The 26,926-nt window shown below is 33.2% G+C and overlaps 5 protein-coding genes across 9 annotated transcripts; 1 reads left to right on the top strand and 4 right to left on the bottom strand.

The window, feature by feature from the left end:
* Positions 1-261: 261 nt before the first annotated feature.
* Positions 262-1,242, bottom strand: LOC116337057. Its single transcript, XM_031761348.1, has 3 exons — positions 1,014-1,242; positions 835-947; positions 262-756 (listed from the first exon to the last, which is right to left on the bottom strand). Exons 1-3 carry the CDS (start codon positions 1,201-1,203, stop codon positions 424-426), a joined length of 636 nt encoding a protein of 211 aa, XP_031617208.1. The 5' UTR covers positions 1,204-1,242; the 3' UTR covers positions 262-423.
* Positions 1,243-3,803: 2,561 nt separating this feature from the next.
* LOC116337211 (venom protease-like) lies at positions 3,804-5,064 on the bottom strand. The gene is made up of 3 exons (XM_031761608.1): positions 4,960-5,064; positions 4,416-4,896; positions 3,804-4,350 (listed from the first exon to the last, which is right to left on the bottom strand). Exons 1-3 carry the CDS (start codon positions 5,062-5,064, stop codon positions 4,019-4,021), a joined length of 918 nt encoding a protein of 305 aa, XP_031617468.1. The 3' UTR covers positions 3,804-4,018.
* Positions 5,065-5,980: 916 nt separating this feature from the next.
* On the bottom strand, positions 5,981-16,777 carry LOC116336893. Of its 3 annotated transcripts, none has more exons than XM_031761085.1 (10): positions 16,625-16,777; positions 13,700-13,905; positions 8,298-8,395; positions 7,984-8,215; positions 7,742-7,920; positions 7,426-7,676; positions 7,152-7,359; positions 6,922-7,093; positions 6,720-6,863; positions 5,981-6,647 (listed from the first exon to the last, which is right to left on the bottom strand). In XM_031761085.1, exons 1-10 carry the CDS (start codon positions 16,649-16,651, stop codon positions 6,419-6,421), a joined length of 1,746 nt encoding a protein of 581 aa, XP_031616945.1. In that variant the 5' UTR covers positions 16,652-16,777; the 3' UTR covers positions 5,981-6,418. The 3 variants fall into 3 exon arrangements, with proteins under 3 accessions (XP_031616945.1, XP_031616947.1, XP_031616946.1); XM_031761087.1 differs by having other exon boundaries at positions 6,922-7,072; XM_031761086.1 differs by having other exon boundaries at positions 7,426-7,673.
* Positions 16,778-20,393: 3,616 nt separating this feature from the next.
* On the top strand, positions 20,394-23,720 carry LOC116336968 (coiled-coil domain-containing protein 40). The gene is made up of 7 exons (XM_031761211.1): positions 20,394-21,168; positions 21,239-21,381; positions 21,452-21,843; positions 22,094-22,261; positions 22,415-22,559; positions 22,630-23,405; positions 23,468-23,720. The coding sequence occupies exons 1-7, from the start codon at positions 20,414-20,416 to the stop codon at positions 23,690-23,692; spliced, it is 2,604 nt and encodes an 867-aa protein (XP_031617071.1). The 5' UTR covers positions 20,394-20,413; the 3' UTR covers positions 23,693-23,720.
* A 525-nt stretch (positions 23,721-24,245) lies between these two features.
* LOC116336895 (plasmolipin-like) lies at positions 24,246-26,659 on the bottom strand. Of its 3 annotated transcripts, none has more exons than XM_031761090.1 (4): positions 25,984-26,659; positions 25,041-25,263; positions 24,698-24,964; positions 24,246-24,600 (listed from the first exon to the last, which is right to left on the bottom strand). In XM_031761090.1, the coding sequence occupies exons 2-4, from the start codon at positions 25,191-25,193 to the stop codon at positions 24,484-24,486; spliced, it is 537 nt and encodes a 178-aa protein (XP_031616950.1). In that variant the 5' UTR covers positions 25,194-25,263; positions 25,984-26,659; the 3' UTR covers positions 24,246-24,483. The 3 variants fall into 3 exon arrangements, with proteins under 3 accessions (XP_031616950.1, XP_031616949.1, XP_031616951.1); XM_031761089.1 differs by having other exon boundaries at positions 25,041-25,244; positions 25,984-26,644; XM_031761091.1 differs by lacking the exon at positions 25,984-26,659 and adding an exon at positions 25,325-25,682.
* Between the last annotated feature and the right edge of the window lie 267 nt (positions 26,660-26,926).

The following is a 26,926-nucleotide window of genomic DNA, read 5'->3' as shown; positions in this document are numbered from 1 at the left end:
TCAATTTCAATTGAATGAAACATAAAATCATATTAGATTGATATATTATGATTGAATTTATTTCCGTCATGATTATTTACAAATACAAACTACCTTATTTACCGCATTAAATATAATTTCTTCGAGATGTAAAGTAGCTTTGTGAAAACAAATCTCCCCGGCTTACTAACGTCTGTATCAATGTACCTGGCCGCATGTAAAAGCTAAAGTAAACCGTTGAATTTTTATCAATTTTTCGATTTTAAATAAAAGATATATAGATTTGCTCTGTGTCCTTGTGTAATTATAATTAATTTATTGAGAACTAAAATTTTACTTCTCAAACTTTGGTGGAAATATTTCTTGGTGGTTCGTAATATTCATCATTTTGATAATATGAATTTTGGAATTGTTGTCGTTTGTAGATTGTAGAGGAGTCAAGTCCTATTGCCCTTCAGTTGCAGATTCATTTCCATCTTGCGCTTCTTTGGTACGTGGACCCTTTTCGACCATTTCAAAAAATTTCGTACATTCTTCAGAGCTATCCCTTTTTTCAGCGGGGCAAGATAGGAACAATTTTCTGTTAATGCACATTAAAACTTTCATTGGAGTTTTGGGACATTTTTTCGCACCATCAGGTCCACCACTGCGTTCCGTCACCGAAGAACATTCTTTGACCACTTCATCTGCTATGGCTTTTTTATAATCATCCAATTTTGCTAACTCATCCACGTGACTTTTCACTCCTTCTGGATCCACCTTATTTTCTTCGTTGATCTGCGAAATTTAATTTCGCATAACAATATTTTAAAATCAGAAAACAGAAATACTTCCGTTTTGTCAAATATTACTTACGATTTTGAATTTTTTAGCCGCACATTCCATGATACAAGCGAAATGTCCGTGTCTTTTCTTTTTTTGTTCTTCGCTTTGTTCGGTGGATTGTTCTGTGGTTGGTTCTTCTTGATCTGACATGAAAACGGATTTATGTGAAAGAGCATTTTTCATTTCAAAAGCAATACAATAATACTTACTCGCAGCGCTGACTTCCTCAGCACATGCTTCAAAGATTTCCTTTCCTTTATTATACATTTCTACACGTTCGGTTGAATTTTCGACTTTACAGCATTTTTCCGCTGTGAAATGGTGATTTCGGCCATGTTTAGCCACCGCCCCTTGCATTAATGCAAATGAAACAATCAATATGCACAAATAAAACTTCATTTTTTTTGTTTATTTATTTGATCTCCAACTTTATTGGAGTCCAGAAATGAACTGAATAGCCATTGAAACCACCGTCTGTATTTAAGGGAATTCGATTCACCTGACTAATTACATACATAAAATACATGATTTGTGTTTCCGCATTATCATTACATGTATCACTACTAATCATTCTAAATCATCACCTGGTATAATTTTTATATTGAATAGAAATGAAACAATCAAAATTGCGACATACGTCAAGCTTTTGAAACGATAGCATCTTCTTACGATATGTTCAATTGTCATCAAACAACAGCAAAATCAAATGATTTATCAACAACAAAGTGGTTTATTTCATTATCGAAATCAACTCCTTTGGGGGATTTTTTACGAATATCAATAACATTTCAAACTTCCGCAAAAATTGTTTTCAAAGAATGACGAGTGATATTTAAGATTAATGAACAATATAAAAATTTCGATAAATTATTTGATGTATTTTTTTCTTCAAACATAAAAAATGTAACATGCAATATCTGAATTTCCGGGAATGTTGTTTATCTATAATTAAAATATGATTCAAATCTTATAAACAATGCGAAAATGTATACTTTTCTATTTTTTTTTATAGACGATAATAAAAATTTCTTAAATCAACGGAAGCAAATTATGAATGCAAATAAAAAAGTACACCTATACTAAATGTACAAAACGTAGTCAAAGAACTTAGCTGAAATTAAAATTCAAAAAAGTTAAAATGAATAAACAACCTTAACGATCTGTATCTTACATTGTTAATCTTATCAACTGTATTGCACAATAATTTTTTGTGAAGAAATGCAAAACGGTTAATAGCTTATTAATCAATGGAATTTATTATCACCAGACCGTTTTTAACCTCTTTAAACACAACCAGTATTTAACAAATACTATTTGTTACATGTAATACAAAGCGAAACAGCTATGAATGTATTAGTTATGAATGTATTAGTGTGTGATGTATACCAATCACAAGTGCGATTTCATACTCTGTTTTTGTCCAAACTCATATTTGGCTTTTTTATGCCCCTTGGTGTTTCCATGGGTACCATGAACTGAACACGATGATCTATGTCATAAACGACTGGAGATAATCGATTACTTTCTTTGGCAAAGTTGTAGCCCCTAAGGAGACGAAATTTTTCTGCTACCACAGTGACCTTTCCCTGGTGGCTAAAAATGACCTTTAAGGGAAACATAAAAGTTATCAAGCGGCTTTTGATCCCTTAAAGGTCAAATGGCCAAATATGTTTCTTCCCACGAAAGTTACATCTATCCATGTACTATCCACTGACATATTTTTTTTATTTCCTTTAACAGTGGAGCATAGGGCCTTTAGATAAGAATTCTTATCTTTCTGGTTTCTGTTGATCAGTTAATTCAGATAAATCGGTGATCAGCCGATAAACACTGACTTATCTATTGAATATATCGAAAAGAGAGTATGTTATTCAGCGCTTATGGCTGAGTAATGTCTGAATAAAAACATACTCTCCTCTCGATATTTTCAATAGATATAGTATATATGTATATATGATTGTCCGAGAATGAATGTGAGTCTTCTCGTGAGAGTTTATTTAAATGTAACACCGCCATACAAAAAATGCTGACAGTCAACATTTTTTGTATGGCGGTGTTACATTTCAATAAACTCTCACGAGAAGACTCACATTCATTCTCGGACATTCATATATAATAAGCGGTAATAATTTATTTGTTAATATTTATGATTATTTATTCTTTTCGAATTGGAATCAGTCGAACATCAGTTGAGCATAGAAGTGTTAATGCTTTTTGAGTTAAACCACGTGTGGTTTTAAACAATACTCTTGCCTATCAAATTATAGCCTGTATCAACCGGCTAAGCCTATGAAGAGACAAAATGCGAATTCCCCTCATCTGTGCCATCTTGTATTCCATAGTTGAACTCAATTTAGTTACAATGAATTGAATCGAAAAAGAGAAAAAAAACAACAACAGTAACATGGCTACATAGATCTGTTGACCAGTGAGATACGTATAGCAATGGAATGAAAGAATGAAGAAAGCGTATATGTGTATGTATGCATCAGCACGCATAGATGTACAGCTCTGTGTGGCCGTGCTATTGTTGTTGTTTTTTCACTTTTTCATTTCAATGCTACAGAATTAAATTCAGTTTTTGCATCTAATTCACACTAAAATCAGATGGCGCTCATTAGCGAGATTCGCAAAAAAAAGTCTCCAATCTCATACAAATATACACCGGCTGGCCTGTATTAAGCGTTGTTGTATTGAACCTTTCTTTAAAACAGAGAAAAGAAAATGAACACAGAAACGAGGATGAGATTAAGCAGTTTTGTGATATGCATTATTTATTTTAAATTTTTTTTATTCAAAATATTCATAAAAGAACCATGCCAATTTTTCATATAGCGAGTGAGCCAGCAGTTTTTGACTGAGAGTTTGTCCCTACATTTGTCATAACTGAGCAGAGTGCGTTTAACTCTCAAACGGCACATTTGCATCGCATGCATGATCGTAAATAAGAATTAAATAAATTGAAATGAAAATATTAAAAACGATGATAATAAAAAAAAAGTATTAATCATTGAAAATAATTGGAATAATAAAAATAAAATAAAATAATTTTTATATTTATATCATTTGATTTTTCGGGTGAATCCTTCTATCGTGAATTAAACGTACGTTGTTTTGTTATGATAGCCGCAGGGTTTGACAAATTTGCAAGCAATGACAGCTGGCTCACTTTTTGGCATTGTTCTTTAGTAAAACTTTTTTTCAATCAACCAAATTATGGTCTAATTTGATACTTCGTAATATTCGATATCCATTCAAAATATTTGGTAATGCGAGTATAAACGGCGGGACTGGCTTCCTTGCCACAATTTCCTGTCTTATGCACAAAGCTAAGGACGGCAACGAGTGTGTTTGTACCATATTCGTTGACAACCAAAGGTCCACCATTATCTCTAAAACATATACCTTGACGCAAATTCACACTTAGAGAACAAATCACATTATCCGAAATCAATTCCAAATTATTTCCATAGAAACCCTGACACTCGATATTTCTTATGATCATTTGCTCAGCAAAAAGCAAATATTCGCTAATATTTTTGCTATCTAAAACAAAGACATCATTAACATTAAAAACTCTTGAGAAAAAATGAATAATTTCAAGTACATACTCTGTGAAGGATATCCAAAGCCGGTAAAATACGATTCATATCCGACGAACGTTTCATTAATTTGTCGTTTATTTGGTAAACGCACTGGTGCATATTCTCCATTAACTCCATCGAAATTTAACATGTTCTCTCCAGATAAACGAAGAAGGGCAATATTATTTTTGAACAAACCATTAGTATTGTTATAATCTGGATGTAATGTAGACGAATATGGATAGACACTGCGGGATGGGGTATTAATGTTAACGGATCCAACATCTACACGAACTGTCACTGCATTTGAGAGACATTCGGCTGTTGAAATAATCCATTCTTCATTCAAAATAGCGCCAGAACAAAATGTAGGGGGATCCTCTGGTTTATTTGTACGATATTTAATTATCAAGAAAGCATGCCAAGGAAAAACGCCGACTTCTGCACGATTACCGTTTGCTATACGTGGCATTACTGTAAACGTTGATGGAAAGGCATTCCTAACCATCTACGAAATAAATCCATAAATGATGAGTCTTTCAATAGCCAATTAGTAAATTTGAATACTTACGGGTTCTTCGTTGACTTTGTTAAATACCGGTGCTTTGTTAAGAGTAGCAGCGGTTGTCAGTGTAAAAAGTATGCAAAAAGCCCACAAGCGCAACATTTCCGCCATTTTTAGTTTAACAATTTCAAGCCGATGAGTAACTAATAGTACTCGAGGCAAAAGAGCCTATGTTTATAGTCAATTATATGAGACATTTATCTTGAAACTGATAGGTACAATCGATATTTGGCAATAAATGATTGATAATGGCACTCAATGTAATCGTAAAAAGGTACAATGAGTGATTTTATAAAATTCAGTGGATTTCCTATGTGATTCTCATCCACTCTTTAAAAGAGTCTTGGTTTTTTAGTTTCTTGGACCATGACCAATCTTTTTCAAGCATAACTCATTTAAATTAATTATAATTATGGCAATTGTAAATTGTAACTAAACAGTCGGCTTATCAAAGTAGACTCAAAAATCGAATAAATAATAATATTCATTAATATTTTAATAATTCAGAGATGTTTAATTGATCAGAGAAAATGCTTTCTATTTTAAGAATATAGATCTTACTAGTTTTATTCATTACAAAATCGAATCACTTTTATGTAAACTTAATACAATCATGTCCATCATGGCAATATACGCTATCTTATCTTAAAAAAATTCTATAAAAATAAAACTTTATCTTATATGTTACCTACCTTCTGAATCATTCAAAAAGTCAACAAAAATCAAATTATAGTGAAATACAGTGTTGGAAATAAATTTAGTGGAGAAGGTCAAAGATTTTGAAAAATATGCGAAAATTCGTTATTAACGATAATTCAGTGGGAATGACTAATTTCAATTATTGTTCATGTGTTGCAGAGAACATTACATACAATTTGAAGCTACAAATAAATATTAAAAGTCAAAAACATTAGCTTTCGAATAGTAAAAATGTAGAAAAGATTCTTTATTGTCTTTTTGTACAAAATACGACTTACAATTGGAATGAATATACATCATAATTGAAGATTGATCTTAAATATGGCCGCAAAAAGTTACAAAAAATGGCTATGTTTCTATATTTAATTGGCAGTTAAGGTTGATGAGATACAATTTCGTTGAACGATTTCTTATCATGCAGTATGCTCCCTAGTTTTATTCATAGATATAAAGGTAAATAGAAAACCTACACCTGAAGCTATTGTCATAAAAGTATCAAAGAAACTTAAAAATCGCTTTCATCTCTTTATGAGAATCACTGTTAGTGGAATAAATCATGAATGGTTTCTCTAGTAGTACTATAGACTAGTTTAATTGAAAAATTCCATATTGAATGCTTGTAATCGTATATAATTTAAGTAGAAAGCTGTTCATTGTCGGCAATTCTTTAAGTTTAATCTTAAGTACAAAAGTGACGTAAAACTATTCGTACAATATAAATTATATGTTAGATGATAAATGTGTGCAATTAATGTTGGTCATAAATTTATGACACAAAAATGTTATTGTCTTCGATGTGTTGACTGGTTGCATTTGGAAAAGTGGGTAACTGAATTGTATTATTTAGAATTTGTTTAAAGCAATGATGACTTTTAAACAGCTTCAACGTTTGATAAGAGATAACCTCTTTGTTCACCTTCAATGTCACATGAATTACATATCCATGATTTTGTTCCAGATACTTAAGTTTAAAACGTTCCATACTTTTTGCGGAGCTATTTAATTTCAGTCAAAAAGAGAAACACATTTAAAACAGCACAATTCATTGAATTTAATCTAAATTTTACCTATCATCATGAGAACTGGTGATACAATCGTACTTTTTGTTTGGCAGAAACTTTTTTTGGTATTTTTCCATATCGCACGTGTCAATGCTGGTGATAAAGTCGTTGAAACTCTTTGCTCGGATTTTGATTGCCGCAATGCAATAGCTAAAAGTAAACATGAATTGAAATGCCTCCATGGCATACATGACATATTGAAGCTTACGTAATTGGTCGAGGGTCTGGTGATGAATGCCATTCAATCGTCGACTCACTACATGTACTCAACGATGTCACTTCTTGAACACGCATATCCGCCGGCAACATTGGATAATTGACGAATTTTGATTTTGTTGTTGCCACAATTTTGAAGTTTCCTACAAAATGATCCAGATTTTCTTTTGAAATTTTACTTTCTCGTAACGGAAAAGGATGCGTTAACTTATTATGACTCACTTCGATGAAGACTTTCGTCGGTGTTTGTTGGTGAAAATTTGACCACAAATCGTTCGCTCTCCTTAAAATTATTGAATTTTAGCATCGTTGCTGAGTTGATGTCCACAACCTTTTTCACCTTTTTAAGTGACATTATCTTCACTTTCATGGGATGTCCACACGGAAGGATTAAAAACATGACCCTCTTTACGTTCGACGTATAATTTGGCTATGATGATAAATGAAATTAAATGAATGTGGACATTTTTGGCGATTTTTGAAAGGAAACATTCACCTTAAAAACAAATGAAGATCGTTTATCAAATTCCGTTATTCGGCCAATTTCGGTGTGATCCTCATGCAATTCAATTGGATTGGTACAATTAAAAACGAATGATGTCGAAGCCAATTTGAATATTAATCCAGGAACCATTTTATGTATGCCAAATACATCGACAAAATATTTTTTATTCGGATTCAAACCAGCGAGAGTGTGTTTATTGCGTAGTCCAGTACAGGCTAGAGCACTGTCTCGTTTTGAATCTACTTCAAATGTTGCAATCACATCAATACATATGTATAAAATATTTATCGTATTAATTTAGACTTACCGATGTTCGAAATTCGATCGACCGGCCGAAAAAAGTAATTGTTAAGCGTTCCTTTTAACCGTGAACAGAATGTATTTGGCGATCTTCCAATCACATGATCCATTGCATCGCAAAATGTTCGCTGATTACTTTGGCCATTTATCGCTAAACAGTACTGCACGGCATGGATGTCAAGTTTGCTGAAAATTAATGCTTATTTTATCAAATGATCAAAAACTATGAACAAATGTCAAATATTGCACCTTTTATCCCACTTAAAAATGGTCTGTCGCTTGTGAATATGATTTTCATGTCGAATCCGTGAGGTTTGAACGTATTGTAGCAATTTCTGAGCTAAAAACGGTTTTTGTTGTGAAATGTTAACATTGATTTGAACACTTCCTTTTGATGCTACTAAAACATCGTAGCGACCACTCGGTGCACATGGAATGTTATAAATGGATGCATTAGCGAGGAAATATTTTGATAAATTCACTAGAAATAAAAGAGAACAATATTTATTACAATTTAACTATGATATCAGCAATAATTTAATAAGTATATAGTTATCATCTACCCGATTCGTTATAAAACAATTGTGGAACAATCACGCCCACTTGATCAATATGAATGGCAATGATAAGCGGCGATGTCTGGTCCAAATGCACAGAAAATCTATAAAAAGAAATGCAAAATGAATAATAAGAAAGTAATAATGTCTATTGAATGTAATGAATGATGACAAATCGCTACTTTATATTCGAAATGGATTCCTTATGTTTTTAATGGTCAAAAATCTCGAAACTATTTTGGTAAATAACCGTTACGATTCAAACCATCCGCATCACACATCCAAATCTATTTCATTGCCAAAAGTGGGATAGAAAGTTGGTTTCTTTTGCTAGATGTGTTTCCATTCAAATAAAAAAATACCACTCGAAATATATAGTAACGACATTTTTCGGTTATAAATCAGGACGAAATGATGATTTTTATTACAGTTAAAATTACTGAAACGCGACCATAAATCGAACAGAATCGAGAAATGGCGAGAATCTGCTTAAAATATGTACCATCATATTGTTTATCTCTTTCTCTTTCGCTCTCTCTCTGTGAGGTTATGAGTCTCGCATTCTTCGTCGTGTTGACAATGAGTCATTTTCATTGAAATTGTCGTAAAAACGAAAAAAAAAATGCAAAGAGCGAGAGAAAAAGTTGTCATCGGACGATGAGAGTGAGTGAGAGAGAGAGAATGTGAAAACGATACATAAAAATGCTTTCTTTTTATTGTGTGTCGGGCGCTCTTTCCGTACGTAGAATGTGTGAATGTGTACAGACGTCTGGTGCTTGAAATTTGCACTCTGTCCATTAACTACCCCAACAAATCCATACTATATTCAGTTATCAAGTGTGTTTGTCTATTTTTATTTTCCGCTTTTCTTCTCTCCATTCGCCGGCGATGTCTTTTTTTACTCACTCTTCACGCAAACTGACGTCGTTGTGGTGAACAACAAAAAAAAAGTTTACGAGACAATTTTGTTGTTGTTTTTTTTTTTCGCTCAAATTCATTGCCGAACACAACATTGTTTAAATCTATTTGATATGTTCACACATATAGAATAAAAACAATTCCCCGCGAAAGTCCCCATTCCCCGCAAAATTATTTTCAACAATTTAATTAATTACAAAATCCACTTATAACGTGAAATCTAATTTGTGATTTGCGTGACAATGTTGTAGGAAGTGGGAAAAATGCAATGTTTACTTTTTGCCATTCATGATTGCATGTCATTGTGTCGAAATCACGATACATTTCGGAATCTATTGATTCACATACATTTTGAAGAAATGGTGTCATTTTCTATTTGACTGTCGTTTGTGCAACTGCACCATGATGAAGAATATTTATTGGATTTTGTTTTCGGTATTGTGCATAAGTTTGAGGTGTAATGCATCAATTTGGATAAAAAATGTGAAATCATATGGTCCAACTGCCGCGCAAGTTGGGTGTCAGTGTTTATCATTAATGTCAAAGTTTTATTTCAAAGAAAAAGAACTGACCAGATCACGAATAATGGTTGTATCATATACCCGAAATCTATCTGTTCCCGCTGATAATATTCAACGACTTTATTTGAAGTGGGTGCACGAAGCAGTCGTTTACAATGAATTGGATGAGTAATTATTATTGTTTATTTTTTTAACTACCCAACAATCAAATATAGAAATTATTTCAAATTCATTTATTTATTTTTATTTGTGCATACCAGTTTGGAAATTGTACTAATTTCAAATGCTGTCGGTGCAGCAAAAGTGTCGCATGTTCATTCGAATACGATTTACGAAAAAGACTATTATGTTCTGGTGATGGACGACTTTACAAAGGTAATATAACATAAATTTACTTGATTTAATCGATTTATATGCCATGTCATTTATTATTTCAAGTTCAATCAGCTGATGCGTAAATATATCACACAGGCATCATTTAATCCGGGCGCAAAATTTCTTATTCTATTCATTAATCCAAATGTTCATCCGACGAATGAAACACAAAAAGAGCTCGCGTATAAATTATTTCGTTTAATGTATGATCGTTACAATGCGGCAAATGTTGTGTTTTTGTATGCGATCGATGACGCCACACAGTACAATATTTACGTAACGAATCCATATCGAAATAAAGCACAATGCGGTAAATGACGTTTCCTCATTTGCACCGATGCCAATTTCGAGGTTTTTATTTTGAAAATTACAACGATTTGTCTTCTTTTTCTCAACTTCTAGGTTCACTTCAACCAATTTTATTGGACACTTGTATAAATGGCACCTTACAAAGTGACACCCCAACCAATCTTTGGATCACAACACCAAGTGTTCCGGAGGTTTTACCCAATTGTACATTCAAATTTTGTGCTCGCATTTCAGAGCCGTACATTCATCCGGAATGTAAACATGGCTTGGAAATGGATATCATTAAAGTTTTGCAACATAAACTTGAATTCAAGGTTCAAATTCGGTTTAACACTTCTTTTATAACAGGGCCGGTATTCTAGAACAATCCACAAAAATCGTTCGGAATCATTTGTTTATATAAACAACTCAGCTCAGTGAAAACAATAAAAGTTATTGTTATAATTATATTAACACTCACATTACTACAATCACTATAACAACCACTTCTATTGTTTTCAGTCCGATTCAGCGCCTGACCGTAGCTAATATTTTGAGTGTGTAACAATTATTTTAATATTTTCAATGTTTGGCTACAAATGTAGAGCTCTATTAAAGTTATATTTTGGTACTTTTGGTGTCCATATTTGACGCCAAACGTTGAAAAGACAAAAAAATATTAGTTTCAAATGAAAAGTCCGCTCAATATATTGTCGGAATAATTCCACTGTTGAAAAAGGTGTCGGAATAATTCCGAACAAAATAAGTGGAATATTGTTTATTTTTTTTGTCTTATGAATAACGACTATTATTCTCGTTATGTGCTACAATATTATTCAAAACAATATTCATTCATAGAAATATGTTTTTCGGAATAATTCCGAACAAATTGATCGGAAAGTGGCATTAGAATACCGGCCCTGGGCTTAAGTGTGTAATTAAAAGTTTTAAATCAGCAGTTAATTGATTATTCCTATTCGTTTTAATGGAATTCTAATGGCAATGTTTTCTCGCTTTCATTTCTAGATAAGTACATTTTGCACAAATATGTCTCGAGGCGAGCCGATGGGCAATGGCTCGTGGACGGGCATTTTGGGACTACTGAGAAATGATAAATGCGATTTTGTGGTTGGGGGATTCTTTCCAGGTTAGTACCTTATTTACACGATGGCAAAATGATTTTCAAATTTCTTTATATGCGATGTAAAATGGTAACAATTTTGTTTTAATTTTTTTTAGACTACGACGTGCACGACGATTTTGGTACTTTTTTCCTGTTATTTGTTTTTAGCGCTGAGCTATTGTTTTTTTATTCGTATCCTGATTTAATATCATTTATCGCAGGTATCACATCTCCATACTTGCGCGATGCATACATATGGTAAACCGAACAACATTCCCACAAAAAAATTATCATTAACCAAAAACTAAAATATAAAATTTAAGGTATGTGTTTGTTGCACAAAAAATTCCAAAATGGTTGGCAATGCTGATGATATTCAAGTACACCACATGGATGCTTATTTGCTTGATTCTCATTTTGTCTGCGGTGTCATGGTATTTTCTCGGTCGAGCCACACCGGAAAAAGATGCCCATAAACAATTCAGTTTGGCAACATTGAATAGTTGGTCGGTATTTTTGTGCATATCATCTAATAATCGGCCATTCTTCGTACCATTGCGCATATTTTATATTATATTAGCGCTTTATGGATTGAATATAACGACGATTTTTTCATCAAAATTGATAAATGTTTTTACAAATCCGGCATACGACGATCAAATCGATACGATTGAGGAAATCATCGAGTCAAAATTACCAATTGGTAAGACAATTCTTTTGTTTTTTTTTTTTCTTTGAAAAAATGATTTTTTTTTTTAAATGAATCCTAAGGTGGCCGAGAAGAGTACAAGGATTGGTTTGCAAATGAAAATCCATATGACAAGATCATCTACGGATTGTATAAATCGTCGGATGAATTTTTGCCGACGGTAGAGAATTTCGAAGGTGTATCAAAAGGAAAACGAGTGATACTAACAAATCGCATCTTCGTATTGAGTAAATCAATACGCAATGTGTTTCCAATTCCATTCAAGGTGTTCACGAACCCATTAGAGATGATAAGTGAACGTGGGTTCCCATTACTCAAACGTTTTTCAAGGTTAATAATGTACTTGAAAGATTGTGGTGTCGTCCAAAAATTGTACGACGATTTTCGTTACAATGTAACCATACTGCATTATATTCGAAATCGAACTGATGCGATGCATGCTTTGGGGGAAGACTCTCAAATCGTTTTAACATTGAAGCATCTGGATGGGGCATTTACATTGTTAATACTTGGCGAATTAATAAGTTTGGTGGTATTTATCGTTGAAATAATTGTTGACATATATCAAAGACGTCGTCGTGCTCATCGTGCTCGTCGTTTGTGGAAACTAGTTCGAAATGCATGGCGTCAAGTGTCAATAATGCGTTCAGTACAACGGAATAAGAAAGCGACCAGCAAATGGAACAGCAATGTGCCGCGTAAAAAACATGCAAGAAATGTAAAATTCAACATTTCAAATGATGCATCAAGTCAAAGGAATGGTAAAAATGTGATTGAATGGAAACCAAAACTGACCCATAAAACGGTCGCATAACATCGAGTGCAATGCATTTGAAATGGGCATTCTTGGCCCAGATTGTGACGACAATTCAACCGTTGTCTACGAGATTTTATGCGTCGCATATTTTTTTTTCGTGTATTGATGAGCTTGGTATAGCAAACACCCGTTATTTCTATCGCAAATTCATAATTGTTCACTAATAGCTGCAGATGGTGTTGAAAAAGGGCTCTACTATTTAAAAAATGACAAAGAGCAAAAAAAAAAAACAATCATCACTTATATTTCCATAGTGTAAACAGAAGACATTAAAACGTGATTATTTTGAGAGCACATTCTTTGCGTTTGGTTGTCGCAGTTTTTTTCGCTTTTATCCTGTACGTGATTGGTATTTGAACGTTGCGCATTCAACACATAAATGGCGCTAATGAACGATACACACATTGTACTTAATTGCATGTTATATTTAAATTCACGTCAACACTGGCCCGTGCACCAAAAGGAATTTGATGAATTACTTTGATTTTGTATACACAACTCATATTGTAATAACAACAACACCATCACAACGGAGAGTGTCTTGCTTACGCTAACGGATGTCGTGACCTCTTCTCTCGCTCTCTTTTATCCGATACGATATTTGTTTACATACTATAAATTGATAAAATGTTTTCTTTTTTGTGTGTGTGAACATACCTTGCATTTTGGCCTTTTCGCAGGAATGCCGTTACAGTTTGTTCGGCAGCCAATGAATACGTTTGATTAAAGTTTCGATGAAAACTGACATGCATATTGGCACCGCCGTACGTGCAATGTGCTGATATTGTAGAAATTCCATTACGTTGAAAAAATGTACCGCAAAAAAAGGCCGTCGCACACGTCAACACAATCGACCAGATACTCTGAAAATGGCAAACAGCAGCAAATTGAGAAAAACTCACCGAAAACATGAAAAGCAACAAAATAAATGATAATGATAAACCAAATACAAGAAAAAAAACGAGTTGTTCAAGATATACGCCGAGAATTTTATGAATGTAGTGTGTAATTTGGCCAAAAACTGTAGTGCAACGAAGTTCAGGTGATAGAAATATAATACGTAATTCGAATAAAATTAAATTGCTTCCTATTGTAATCCACAATAAAGCCTAGATAATTTGATCCACTTGTCGCAATTTGCGTAGATATTTTTAACCTTTGTCAACCTTTTTCATTCATATAACACCAAACTCATTCATAATTATGTTGCTAGACGTAAATTGATACATCATACTTTTTTTCCCCTCTGTAACTCAATTCAATGAATGTTTACGGTTGTGATTTGTAAACGAAATATTATTATTCATTTTTTCAAGCGGAAAATCACGTGCAGGCATTCCTTTTGCCCAAATTTTTTTCACTCCTTTCTGGTGAACACCAATAAAAATTGTTGAAGACGGAGAAAAATCGATTTTTTTTTGGTTTTATTGGAATTCGATTTGATGATTGAAAGTATGTCTTCTCGAACCGATCGAAGCTAACAAAAAAAGATGTGATGGTGTATACATGTCCCAATATACGGATCGAATGGTGAAAAAAATGTGCTTGCTGAAAAAAAAAGAAACAGAATAGTGGAAAAAATGTGGCAAATTCTGAGAATTCAAGGCGCACGTTATACATTTCGGTTGATCTGGTTACCATCGGCATATTCTGGCTCAATAAATTAATAAATTTATGCGTTCGCTGGGTGAAAACGATATTATGCAAAATGTAACAACGATCATTCATCTCGCGAACAAGTTGAGAGAGTGAGACGAAGCAAAAAAAAAAAGAAAGACAAACGGCAGCACCTTGAATTGACTTGTTCAAATTGACGATTATATCGATCGTGGATTTTTATCCGCACGTTCGATATCACCGAACTCTCATGTGCAAGTGTAAAAGCTTTTTTTTTCGGTGGGCAATTTTGACGGTCTGTGTGTTTTTTTCTCGCTTATACATGTTCATTTATTGGATTCAAAGGAGAAAAGCTGTGATTTCTAAATTCATATCAATTTGCATAATTCGATAATTACCGAGCCCAATTATCCAATTGTAAAACAAAAACAGATCTTTAGGGCTTACGACGACGCCAACTCTCAACTCGCGCGTTTTTTTTCTATTCTGTTTCACGCAAATCTGAAATCAATAAATTTTTCTTCGTTTTCGATTTGCTAGCCAATCCCAATGCGATATGCGTGTTGCTGTTGTTATTCACTCTTTTTTTTCTTTCTTTACTCTTAAGAGATGCTAATAATTTAATATGTTTTGCGTTCACATATTTTCGCTGACTGTAATAAATGTTCACGCATCAATCAAGTATCGGTGTAATGGTTTTTTTGCACCGTAACTGTTTCTTTCGTTCTTCACTATATGTTTTTTTCTTCTCATCTCTGTGTTTGACCAATATTTCGAAAATATCGAATGAGAAAAGAGTTTATGTATAGCAGGCCAAAATGAAATCTCTGGTCACATTTTTGTGCAGTCATATTTTCAATGAGTTATTTGTTGATTTAATTTTGTCGGGGAGTATTTTTCATTCTCTCTTCCCGATCATCATCTCGATGATGATATGTGTGTGGTTTTTGTATTCATTCTCAATAGGTCGTCGTGTGTTTTTTTTTGTGTGTGTATGCTTTTGCGCCCGATTTTAATGCATGTTTATGTTTTGCTCTCTGTCTGCTCTGCTCCGGTGCCGTTCGGTTTCACATTTATTTGTGTATTGGCAGTTTTTAGCATCCTTCTGCCTGACTCTCCTTTCCATTCACTCTTTTTGTTCGCTCGAATTAATAAATTTAAAATTTAAATTTGTTATGCGCCAGCAATTTGAACAACGTGAGCGCGCGTCGCCTTGTGAAAAGGGTCTCAAAATAATATAACAACGATGTGTGTTTTTTTCGGCTTTACTATAACAGCAACCGATTTCTTTGAAGCCGATGAGCCGATGATTTCTCATTATTTGCTTGTCGATTTTCGGTGAGAGATGATTTTCTTTCCTTTTACGTGACCTTCTTTACGTTGAGCAAAAAAAAAATGCGCTTTTTTTTCTTTGGATGCTGCTCTTGTTGTTGCACTCTGTTCGCGTTTCAGTTCAAATATAATGCACTTCTTAGGCCATGTTTTTTCTCGCGACTTGTTGTCGGTTTGTTTATTATTTGTTTTCATTTGGCGGCGTCAATAGTTTTGAGTATAATACCGCATTGGATTTCTGTCGTCGTTCTCTTTTAAAATGAATTCTTTTTTCATCACATATACAACACAAAATTCCGTTCGAATCACAAAAATATTGTTAACATTCAATTGAGTTTTTTTAGATGTCATGCGAACGTAAAAATATCAAAATAATTAAGATATAAAAGAACAAAAAACATTAGCACACAAGCCAATGACTTTTATAGCAAATTCGTGGCTTTTTTGCACTTTTCAAATTTTATAGCCGTTTTCGTCGCCAGTTGATGATTTGAACAGAACAAAAGCACAATATTAATATAAAAACAAATTCAAATCGAATAAAACGAATTATTTGTCAGAAATTGCAACGCACGTATTAATTATTTTTTTAATTTTAAATCGTAACCAACATCAGGACATGGAAAAACTTACAAATTCAACGTTTCTTAGCGATGACATGACTTTAACAAATGGGGTGCCGATTTCAACTGACCGAAGTGAATTAGTTTTCTTTGGCTGTAAGGCACCCAACGCTCTTTCTCTCTCTGTGTGTCTCTATCTCGCGCTTGTTCGCTCCCACGGACACACTCCGTTTCAGTTGGTGTCTCAACTATCCACTTAATTCCATACGAATGCTAATTCGCTGCCGGTCACAGTGTGCCTCACCGAGATTCCGAATACGGAATGTTTGTACGGACGGTCTGTTGCGGAACATAAATGCATCAACGATACGAATCATAGCGGCTTCTATACACATATTGTTTTCATGTTTGCCTTCCGTTTTTGGCGAACTATCTTGTTAACGCAACTACGCCGGGCGTACATGTATGTGGAAGTTTGCCATTCGAACGTTTCCTCAATTTGCACAAATGTACGGAATTTTTCTTCTTCAATTTAAGCACATTTTAACGGATATTATTGTGAACAACCAATCATGTTCCCGCAAATTGACGTGACAATACATATTTTCTATACTCAAGTGTAAGAAAAAACAAATGCAACATCCTCTCTATCCCTCTCTGTCGTCGATTTCACTGAGTGCATTATATCACGGCAGTGAAAAACAACGATGTCATTTGCTGCCTCTTTTCATTCTCGCTCTTTATTTTGTTATTAGTTTTCTGCTGTCACACAAACAACATTCGCCACTGTAACAAAAACTTGAAATAGAGGAGTGCGTATTTCATGACAACATGTGTGTATGTGTCGTAAATGGATTTCTTATGCACTCAAAGCATCGGATGAACGCGGTACTGTGCACTCTGCACTGTATTGCTCATGTACGTTTCGAAGAAAATCGGTTCGACGATTACGCGAATGATCATGTGACTGCTTGACAGAGACGCATATATCATACCAAAAAGAGGCCGTCACTATTGGCTACGACATAAAATAACAATTTACACGTAATCTTTGCAATAATTTATGGACTTTACTGCCATTCTGGCACGTTGTTTTTATTTGAAAAAAATATATTTTCATTTCAAGTGTAATCAAGGTTTGATTTTCAATTCGAAATACTTGGATTACATTCTGGAAATCATACTCAATTTTATTCAAGTTAAAACCATTCTTCGAGTCGATCATTCCATTTTTTTTACTCATGCACAAATTAAGAGCAAAATGTTTCCAAAATAACAATAAAAAATTATAACTAATTTTCAATTTTAATTCTCTTTTCTCTCTCTCTCTCTCTCTCTCTCTCTCCCCCCCCCCCCCCCCCTTCAGGCCAGATCATGTTTAACGCGAGAACCGATAAGGAAAATCCTATTAACGAATATACAGAAATTGTTTTTGCAACAATGAAAAATTCTAATGGCAAAAAGTTTGATGACGAATTACGACTGACCACAGTGCATATTATATTATACTCTTAATTATTTTCAATAAAAATGAATTTGTTATATACTTTTTTATGCGATACACAAAAAAAAATCCAAAAATTTCAAATTAAAAAAACTGAGTTTAAAGTTCAAAACCGACGAATGTGATGTCAATCAACCAAAGGACATTTGAATGGGTTAGAATAAAAACTACTTCTCGAAAAATGTTTAAACACGAAACCTAAAAAAAACTTTCAATGAAAAGCAGTGATGGTTTTGCGTTAGCCAGCGTTGTCTTAGCCTCGGTGTATACCAACATTTGGTGTACACCAATCGTTAGCCAGCTAACTGTCTACACTGTCTGTGTGACTGTGTATGATAGTATGCGTGTGAAAACGTCCAATTCTCCTGACGTGTGTTAGTGCTGGCTTACGCATTCGTTAGCCGGTGTACACAGTGATGGCAAATTAGCCAGCTAATGTGCTCATCACTGATGAAAAGTGAATCAATTTTTTTTCGTCCAATTGAAGTGAACCAAAAAAAAATTGTTCAATAAAAGTGAACCCAAAAAAAAATTCATTTTAGTGTATTTTACACTGAAAAAACCGAGTGAATTTTTTTTTTTGGTTCACTTTTATTAAACAAAATTTTCTTGATTCACTTCAATTGGACAAAAAAAAATTGATTCACTTTTTATTGAAATTTTTTTTAGGTTTCGTTTTAAAATAGTAATTTTTCGAGAAGTAGTTTTTATTCTACCCCATTCATTTCTTGTCTAGTTTATAGTAGTGCTATATTGTTTTATGATTTGTTGAACCACATACCATAAAACATAACGAATGCTTATCGTAAATGACCCATCTGAGCATGGCGATTGCACTAAATTCCATATTTGTGCACATTGAAGAGAATTTACATGTCGAAAAAACGTTTTTTTTTCTTCAAAAAAACCTAGGGGAAAATGACTCGTTGTAAGTTCATAAGTATCTGTAAGTTTCACAAGTTCGCGCAAGAACTCTTGAGTTCTACATACATTTTTGTAAGTTCGTCTAAGTTTTACGTAAGTTCCTATAAATAATTAGACGTCATTTTTGAAAGAATCGGTTTTGCTAGTGAATAATCAGTAATTATTGCTTATGAATCTATGAGTGTTGAGAGCGATGCTCCAATATCAAAATCAGGTCTTTTAAGGATGATATCCAATTTACTAGGTAATTTTTATTTTAAAATACGTTCTACTTTTTGCATCAGTTAAATCTTCTTAAAAAATACTCGGGGTCGGACTCGGGCAAGACACAGGAAATTCGATCGGGTCTCGGGCCGATTTTTCCATCCCGTTGCGACCTCGGGTGTTTACTTTAAGTGACCTCATACACTCACTGACCAGTTCATATTTGCACTTCATTCAAGTGATACTTTCTTTGCAATATTTTAAAGTGGTATTTTTTTAAAATAAATTTGGTGTTGAGTGAACGAGAGCACAACTTTTTTTGCCATGGCCATGAAAAAAAATTTAAGTACAATATTTTTGAAGAAAAATCCAAGTTTTGGAAATACATTCATTTTTTATTATCTTTGAATAGTTTTTCAATTCAAATTCGCGATTTTCGAAATTAAACTTGTTTAAAAGATTATTCTTTTTCAACTCCTTTGGTTATATTCAATATTAAAATTTCATTTAACAAAATGTTGATACATTTTACAAAGCTCATTTACTCAATATCGAAAAAATTGCGGAAAGAAGTTAAAATTCCTTCCTTGAAATTTCAATTTTTTACACAAAATTATCATTAATATATTTTTTTTATTTTCCCTTTTTGTCTATAGATTGCAATCGTCAAGAGCAAATTCCCATCCAAAATCGTCCAATCGGGTGTTAGCTAATATTGAAATTTCAGATGACGATACGTTGAATCTAACAGCAGGTAATTTGAGTTATTATTTATTTTAATGGTTTTTTTCTTTTTATACTTTACCTTAAAGGCGTTTTGGTAGTTAATTAAAATCGGTGACAAAAGAACAAATGACAATTTTTTATACGAATAAAATTGCTCACTTCAATTTTTGAGTTTTCAAACACAAACAGCTCATCAATCGCTCTATTCGGTTATCCATAAAAAAGTGGCTTAAACTAAAATTCACGCAACCTCCAATGGCATGTCACCGTCACAAATAGAGGGGAATGACTATTGTTAGCCGGTATGTTTACACTCCATGTGCATGCTTCCAAGGAAACAGTTTATAAACCGCGTATATTTATTCGATATTAAATAAACAAAGTAACCAATTGTTTACACAATTAAATTGGCTTGTCTCTTTGCATTTTCATAAATAAAAAGTTCGCAAAGAAATAAATAAAAGAAATTTTCATAAATAAAGTGTGTGTTTTTGTGTGAAGATGTCTTTTACAAGTGAAACTCCGGTAAAAACGATTCTTGCCGACCATCCGTTGTTGGAAAAATTTCAAGCAACGCTAAAAGAGCATTTGAATCGAATAAATGAGCAATTGGTAAAAGAAAATCTTGAAATCGATAACCAAATCCAAATATTAAACGATGAACGAGAAGAGATTGGTTCGAATTTATACGATTTACAGCAAAAAATCGACCGTCAAAATAACGAACTAGATTCATACAATTCGTGCATTTCGCAAACATTTGAAAAACGCATCAAGTGCGAAGAAGACACTCGACAATCAAAAATGGAGTTGAAATTGTTACAGAATTTCCATCGTGATGCAAAACGTGTGTACGCCGACCGTATGGTTGAGTTGAAAAAATTGCAAACACTAGAGCAAACGATTGATAAGTGGCAAAAGGAAATGGAGCACAATTTAAAAGTTTCGAAACTAATGTTGAGCAAGGACAAACAGGAAAAAGAGCGCATTAGCAAAGAGAAACGGGAAATGGACTTTTTACTATTGAACATTGAAATCGAAGTCATGAAATGTGAAACGAGATCCGATGAAATATTGAAAGAGTTACAGGAAAACGAACGACTGGTTGAAATGTTAAAAGCAAAACTTATTGGATCGAATGCTGATTTAGACGCATTACAAACAGATAATCGACGATTGATTAGCTCATGGAACGACGTTATTCATGCCATTTCGAATCGAGATAAATTATTAGCCAGAACCAATGAAGATTTGACGTAAGTTGTCAGTTTATTTTATTCAATTTTCTGCATGTGGAAAATAAAATTGTAATTTTTTTTATATTAGCAAAGAAAATGAACGAATAAAAGTCATTCAGAATGAAATCGATGCAACGAAAAAGGAAGCAATGAAACAAATGGAACAAAACGAAAGTCTCGAACAGTTTAAACAACGACTTTCAGACGATTCAATCCATTTGGATAAACAATGTAAATCGAATACTCCAGTTTAGCTCTCTTTTTTATTATGATATTTAAGAAAACTCAATTTCATTTCCAGACGACAAAGCGATGCGTGAATTATCCGACTTGAATAAAAAAATTGAAAAATTCACAATTTTAATAGAGGAAACGGATAAATCGTTGCACCAAGCCTCAGTTGAAAATCATATTCTTGATGGAAATCTAAAGTCATTGATACGCGAACACGAGCGACAGGTCAATAATCGAACGGCACAAGAGAATCATATTTTAGAGCTATTACAGGAACAAGTGACTACCGATCAAGCGAGCAAAAAACGCGGCCGACACATTCGTGATTTACAAAATAAGCGCCGGAATATGGAACTTATGATGAATAATACTGAAGCTCAACTATCAGAGATACTCTTCGAAATGGAAAAATTAAAAGGCGTCAGTGCACGCAGCAGAGATTATACGGATGATTTAATGGTATAGTAAACAGAAAATTTAATACCAAACTACGCCAACCCAATGAACTGTCTCCATTTTTATTGCTTTGAACATTTTGCGAAGAATACACTATAACTATGTTATTGCATCAATAATATTGACAGTTTGGTTTTATTGCCAATGCAGAATGATTGAGTTGAGAAAATAGTGATATGATATAAATGATTCATCATTGTTGTCAACGAACGACTTTTATCTTTATTGATTGAAATATATTTGTCATTCGCAGAAAGAACAAATGGTGTTTGAGCAGAAAGCAAAGAACTACGACCAAGATTTACAAATTATAAAACGTGCCATTGAGGAGAAATTGAAGCTTCATGATCGACTCAATAAGCAATTGGCCAAATTAATCGAAGCGGCTGATGGCAGTGAAAATGATCCGTTGCAAAGAAAAGTGAGAACGAAATTATAAGATCATTTAAATAAATTTTCTTCAATTTTTATCATTTCTTTTGTTGTATTTTGAGCTTACTTACCTATTATTTACTAACGAAACCTTACCCATTCTATTATTCCATTATCTTGATTACTGATCCAAATCGCCTAGATCAAAGATTTCGAAACGACCATAGTCGAATTGGAAGTTGAAATTGAAACAGATCAAAATAAATGGTTACGTTTGCAATGCAACATTGTATCTATGTCGGAGAAATTAACTGATTTGTTGAATGAATCTCATTTGGCCAGGCAACGTATGTACTTACCTTCTCTTTTACAAAAAAAAGGAACTGTCTTTTATCATTTTCATAATTTTCTCTCTAGAATTGCTAGTGATTGACCAGAAAATGTTAAAAGTCGACGCTGAATTGATTGACATAGAAAAAACTGATCAAAATTTGATTCGTGACATAAAAAATTTGAATACGAAATTGGATATATTGAGTGCAAAATTGTACGATAAGAAGCAAAACAACGCCTCCGAAAAAGATCAATGTCAATTTGTCCATATGAAATTGGTCGATAAGCTTCGGTCGGATGAAATGTCTGTAATTCAATTCGAGAATGAATTGCATTTACTTGCAAATGAAATTGATGAATTGAAGCGAAATGTATTGGATCGACATCATGAGGCATTGTCTTGGGAGACAAAATGGAAAATGATCGAAGAGGCAAAACGACAAAATGACGAAGAGTACGCAAAATCCGGTGAAATTGGTGCAATGAAAATGGAAATTCGTCGCATGGAAGTGCGTCTCGGTGAATTGAAGCGTGCCCAAGAGAAATTAGTGGCAGACATGGAATTATGCGTACATCATCGTGAGCATATCTTTGATCAGGCTAATATGCGCAACAAATTACCACACAAAAAATCAAAATTGATTGACACCATGCAATATCGATTCAATCAATTACAAGCGAAACTAATGCAAATCACAAGCGAATTGAAAGAAATCGACAAGCAAACGGCCAATGTTGTTATTGCCAGAACCATTATCGAAGAGAAATTAGATAAATTGAATGAAGACATCGATGAAGAAAGAGCACAATATATTTTACTGCAAAATGAAATCGAACAAGCGATTTTGCTGAAACAAGAGGTTAAGAATATGTCAAACATTTTCACATTGGATTTAATAAATATCAGTTTTTTTTTCTACAGAATTTGGAGCTAATCGTTCGCTTACAGAACCGAGCAAAACGTTATCGTGGCATCGTTCAAGCACAACAAATACCCAGAAATCGAGCCGAAAATGTCGTCGATCTACAATACGATCGGAATAGAGATATTAGCATTAATTTGATCTCCATATTAGAGGATTTACTGCACGAATTTCCAGAGCACAAATTTTCCATTCAACGCATTCGACAAACACTTAGAGATTGAAACAATAAAAAAAATTATCAAATATGAATTTTTGGGCCATTTTTAAATATCCGTTCAACACATCGACATTATTCTTCGTACTACCAATTGTAATATTATGATTTCATGACTTTAACGAAAATATTTATTTTCATCCACTTTTTTTTTTAAATATATGAATAACAATAATAATTACGCAGAACGTTTGACAAACATCTATAAGAGGAGTATTATTGTGTGTGAAAATGTGTAAAATTTACGATTAAGGCAATCAATGTAAAGCTTGGACATTCAGAGTTCATGAAAAATATTTCTTTTAAAAAACAATTTGTTATTAAAAAAAAATGTCGACCATTTTTTGGTCGTTGAAAAAATTCTTCAAAAATAGAAAAATACGTTTTTTCCTCACAAAATACATGTTTCAAAGTGAAAAAATTGTGCCAGCAATGAATTGACATTTTTTTTTTTCTAAAAAAATTCACCCGGAACTATAATATGATAACAAAATTTTTGTATGGGATTTTACAGTTGAATATATTCGTTGTAACACACAATACAAGGCTGATGTGATAAGTGGGGTGTGATAATAAAAAAAATCTATTGAAATATGATGTGACAACATTAAATGCGAAAATAAATTGCCGTCTTGAATGCACTCATTTAAACAATTTCTTAAAATTACACATGAAATACAGTAAAAGAAAAAAGAGAATTGATTTGAGTGTGAAATTCGATGAATTTCATAAGATTCGTTTTTGGTATGAATTGGCGCTAGTTCAACGGCCATGCAAATTGTACAGTCGCCTTATCGCCTAAGCTACAGTTACTGTTGTTGTTCTGGTTACAACATTCGTTACAACTACATTGTATTGACGATACTTCAAAAATGCATCATATGCATATGCGCACATTGCCACAAAGCCGAAGAACTGAAAGAGAGAAAGGAAAAAAAAAGATAAAATTTTAATCTTTATTCTGATTTTAATTTAAATGTTCAAATTTTTAAATATATATATATCAACTTACGGCTGCCGCTGTAAAGAGTCCAACATTTTGGGCTCCAATCAAGGCTGATGCAAGCAACAGACACGCTGCAGCGCCCGCACAAAAGAAGAATTCAATTTTGATCCATGGAATTTTATGGAATACATAAATTGCATGAAATAGATACAAAGCGAGTAAAATGGCGGTCATCCAAAACGCAATCATTGCAATTGTACAGTAGAATCGAGGGATGCCGCCATAGCTGTGTTGGCTGCATTGTACCAATATGAAACCAATCAACACACAAATCTAAAATGAAAACATAGAAATAATTTCAAAAAGTTAAAAATGAATAAAAATCGAAAATTAAAAAAATGTTTCATACCAAGCAGACAATTTTCAAAGTACCAGGAACTGTATGCAAATAGATGGTGCTATAATGAATTCCGGTTTGTTCGGTGGTTGTTGTTCTAAGTTGCGGTGTTGTTGTCGATGTTGGTGTTGTTGATGACATTTTTGCTGTTGTCGTTGTTGACATTTATAACAATTAAAATATCAATTTTAATTATTCACTGTGTCGTCTGTGTGTCTGAAAATAATGGATAAAACTGCAACTATTTATTAAATTAAAATTGTCGGTCACGCCTACTGCGATCATGCGTAATATACATTAGTTCACCAAATGATGATTTTTCTTTGAATTGAGCGATGATCTTATCGTTAACCTCATGCATCACATAAAATACTGACTCCTGCAACGATTGAATAAACACTCTTATGCGCACACATTTATTTGAAGAGTGCATTCCAAACTGCAATGATGTCATCAAGTTTACAACACACTCATTCAGAACATTCAAAAATCAATTTTAAAAATAGTCACACACAGAGAGCGTAAACATATGATGACGGAAAACAAATCCAGTTTCTTACATCATACACACCGACGATATCACACACGGTGCTAAAGTGTGATTTTTAAATATATATATTAGAAGATGATTAAAATGTGAATTTTTTTTAGCGATGACCTAATATTAGATGATCAATATATTTATATACAGAATCATGGTCAATCGTCGCAATATAAAAAAATCATCTTTTATTTAAATTAACTTTTGTGCACGATGATTTGAGTATGTGGAAAGCGGATTATAAATGTTATTCAATTTCCAATGAGTGATCATGTACGCACACTTTGCACCAATCCACAACAGATCCATTTGCTAATAATAAATAATGTATTTTGCAATCATCAACAGCGCGCTCGTTGAAACACGTACACCACATAGTATACACACACACCACTCTTGCAACGAAATTATTACCTTGAACTAGTTTTTCTTTTTAGCTAATTTGTTTCCCTTTCTTAGATTGTATTTCTCTCAATGGTTTTCTCTTCAATTTGCTACAGTCCACTGAACAGCGTAATGTTTACTGTTTTACAAAACAATAGCACCGCACTAAACACAAATTACTCTCGACGTCTTTTGTTTTATTACAATTTAAATGCTATGCGCCAAGGTATATCGTATTATATGGTCTACTAATAAAACATTCACAGTGCTTTTTTTCTGGCTGAAGATAGAAATATGCTCACGTTCGATCCCGTTAAAAAAAAAATTCATCTGGTGAAGTGAAAATATTGAGAGCGAAAGGTAGGCGTTTATTTGAACACCAATTCTGAAATCACATTCAAACGGAGTGTGCGGCAAGTATTCTAGGTTCTAAACACTTACTACGCGTCGCCGACAATTATAAATAAATATTCGTGATAAATTTCGTTTTTTCGGACATTTCAACACGATACGACGCGATATACAAGAGACACCCAACACAACACATTCAACAATAGCGATAATTTCGTTAATATTTTTCAATAATCGTCAACGTCTCAACATACAATACTATAATTATTATAAACACATTCACATACTTTGGCCGCTGCGACGTAAATACCACTATACCAACGACGATTGTTTGTGCAATACCATTGCTGTGTTGTGTCATTTACAATTTTTCGCTCTCTTTATCTATATATCTCGCTCTCTGTAGCATGTTTTATTCAACTGGTGTAAAAAGAGAGGGAAACGAACAACATTGAGAGAATTGTCATTTGAATGATTTGTTTTTTTTTTTTCAAATGATATCTTTTTGTTTGCTTATTGGAGCTTCATTATCAATTTGTTTTTTTTTCTTGGTTTTTTAAATCTTGATTTCAGTTTTAAAAAATACACAAATAATTAAATAAAGATTGAATTTAAATGAAAA

Source organism: Contarinia nasturtii, unplaced genomic scaffold, assembly GCF_009176525.2.
Source record: "Contarinia nasturtii isolate CC-2019 unplaced genomic scaffold, AAFC_CNas_1.1 Cnas_scaffold_220, whole genome shotgun sequence".
In the NCBI taxonomy this organism is placed as follows: Eukaryota; Metazoa; Arthropoda; class Insecta; order Diptera; family Cecidomyiidae; genus Contarinia; species Contarinia nasturtii.
This window is presented reverse-complemented; position numbering and strand designations above follow the sequence as displayed.

What these genes read in the sequence shown, in the direction of transcription:
- LOC116337057 (XM_031761348.1), bottom strand. Translation starts at nt 1,203, where the DNA reads ATGAAGTTTTATTTGTGCATATTGATTGTTTCATTTGCATTAATGCAA. An exon ending in TGAGGAAGTCAGCGCTGCGA is followed by an intron (nt 948 to 1,013) that starts GTAAGTATTATT and finishes TTTTCATGTCAG; the next exon opens with ATCAAGAAGAACCAACCACA. An exon ending in CGGCTAAAAAATTCAAAATC is followed by an intron (nt 757 to 834) that starts GTAAGTAATATT and finishes TAAATTTCGCAG; the next exon opens with ATCAACGAAGAAAATAAGGT.
- LOC116337211 (XM_031761608.1), bottom strand. Translation starts at nt 5,064, where the DNA reads ATGGCGGAAATGTTGCGCTTGTGGGCTTTTTGCATACTTTTTACACTG. An exon ending in ACAAAGTCAACGAAGAACCC is followed by an intron (nt 4,897 to 4,959) that starts GTAAGTATTCAA and finishes TTTATTTCGTAG; the next exon opens with ATGGTTAGGAATGCCTTTCC. An exon ending in CTTTGGATATCCTTCACAGA is followed by an intron (nt 4,351 to 4,415) that starts GTATGTACTTGA and finishes TCTTTGTTTTAG; the next exon opens with ATAGCAAAAATATTAGCGAA.
- LOC116336893 (XM_031761085.1), bottom strand. Translation starts at nt 16,651, where the DNA reads ATGTCATCGCTAAGAAACGTTGAATTT. An exon ending in CGCTAAGAAACGTTGAATTT is followed by an intron (nt 13,906 to 16,624) that starts GTAAGTTTTTCC and finishes TGCCATTTTCAG; the next exon opens with AGTATCTGGTCGATTGTGTT. An exon ending in ATTTTTAAGTGGGATAAAAG is followed by an intron (nt 7,921 to 7,983) that starts GTGCAATATTTG and finishes ATTAATTTTCAG; the next exon opens with CAAACTTGACATCCATGCCG.
- LOC116336895 (XM_031761090.1), bottom strand. Translation starts at nt 25,193, where the DNA reads ATGTCAACAACGACAACAGCAAAAATGTCATCAACAACACCAACATCG. An exon ending in CTTTGAAAATTGTCTGCTTG is followed by an intron (nt 24,965 to 25,040) that starts GTATGAAACATT and finishes TTTTCATTTTAG; the next exon opens with ATTTGTGTGTTGATTGGTTT. An exon ending in GACTCTTTACAGCGGCAGCC is followed by an intron (nt 24,601 to 24,697) that starts GTAAGTTGATAT and finishes TCTCTCTTTCAG; the next exon opens with TTCTTCGGCTTTGTGGCAAT.
- LOC116336968 (XM_031761211.1), top strand. Translation starts at nt 20,414, where the DNA reads ATGTCTTTTACAAGTGAAACTCCGGTAAAAACGATTCTTGCCGACCAT. An exon ending in AATCCATTTGGATAAACAAT is followed by an intron (nt 21,382 to 21,451) that starts GTAAATCGAATA and finishes TTTCATTTCCAG; the next exon opens with ACGACAAAGCGATGCGTGAA. An exon ending in CGATTTTGCTGAAACAAGAG is followed by an intron (nt 23,406 to 23,467) that starts GTTAAGAATATG and finishes TTTTTTCTACAG; the next exon opens with AATTTGGAGCTAATCGTTCG.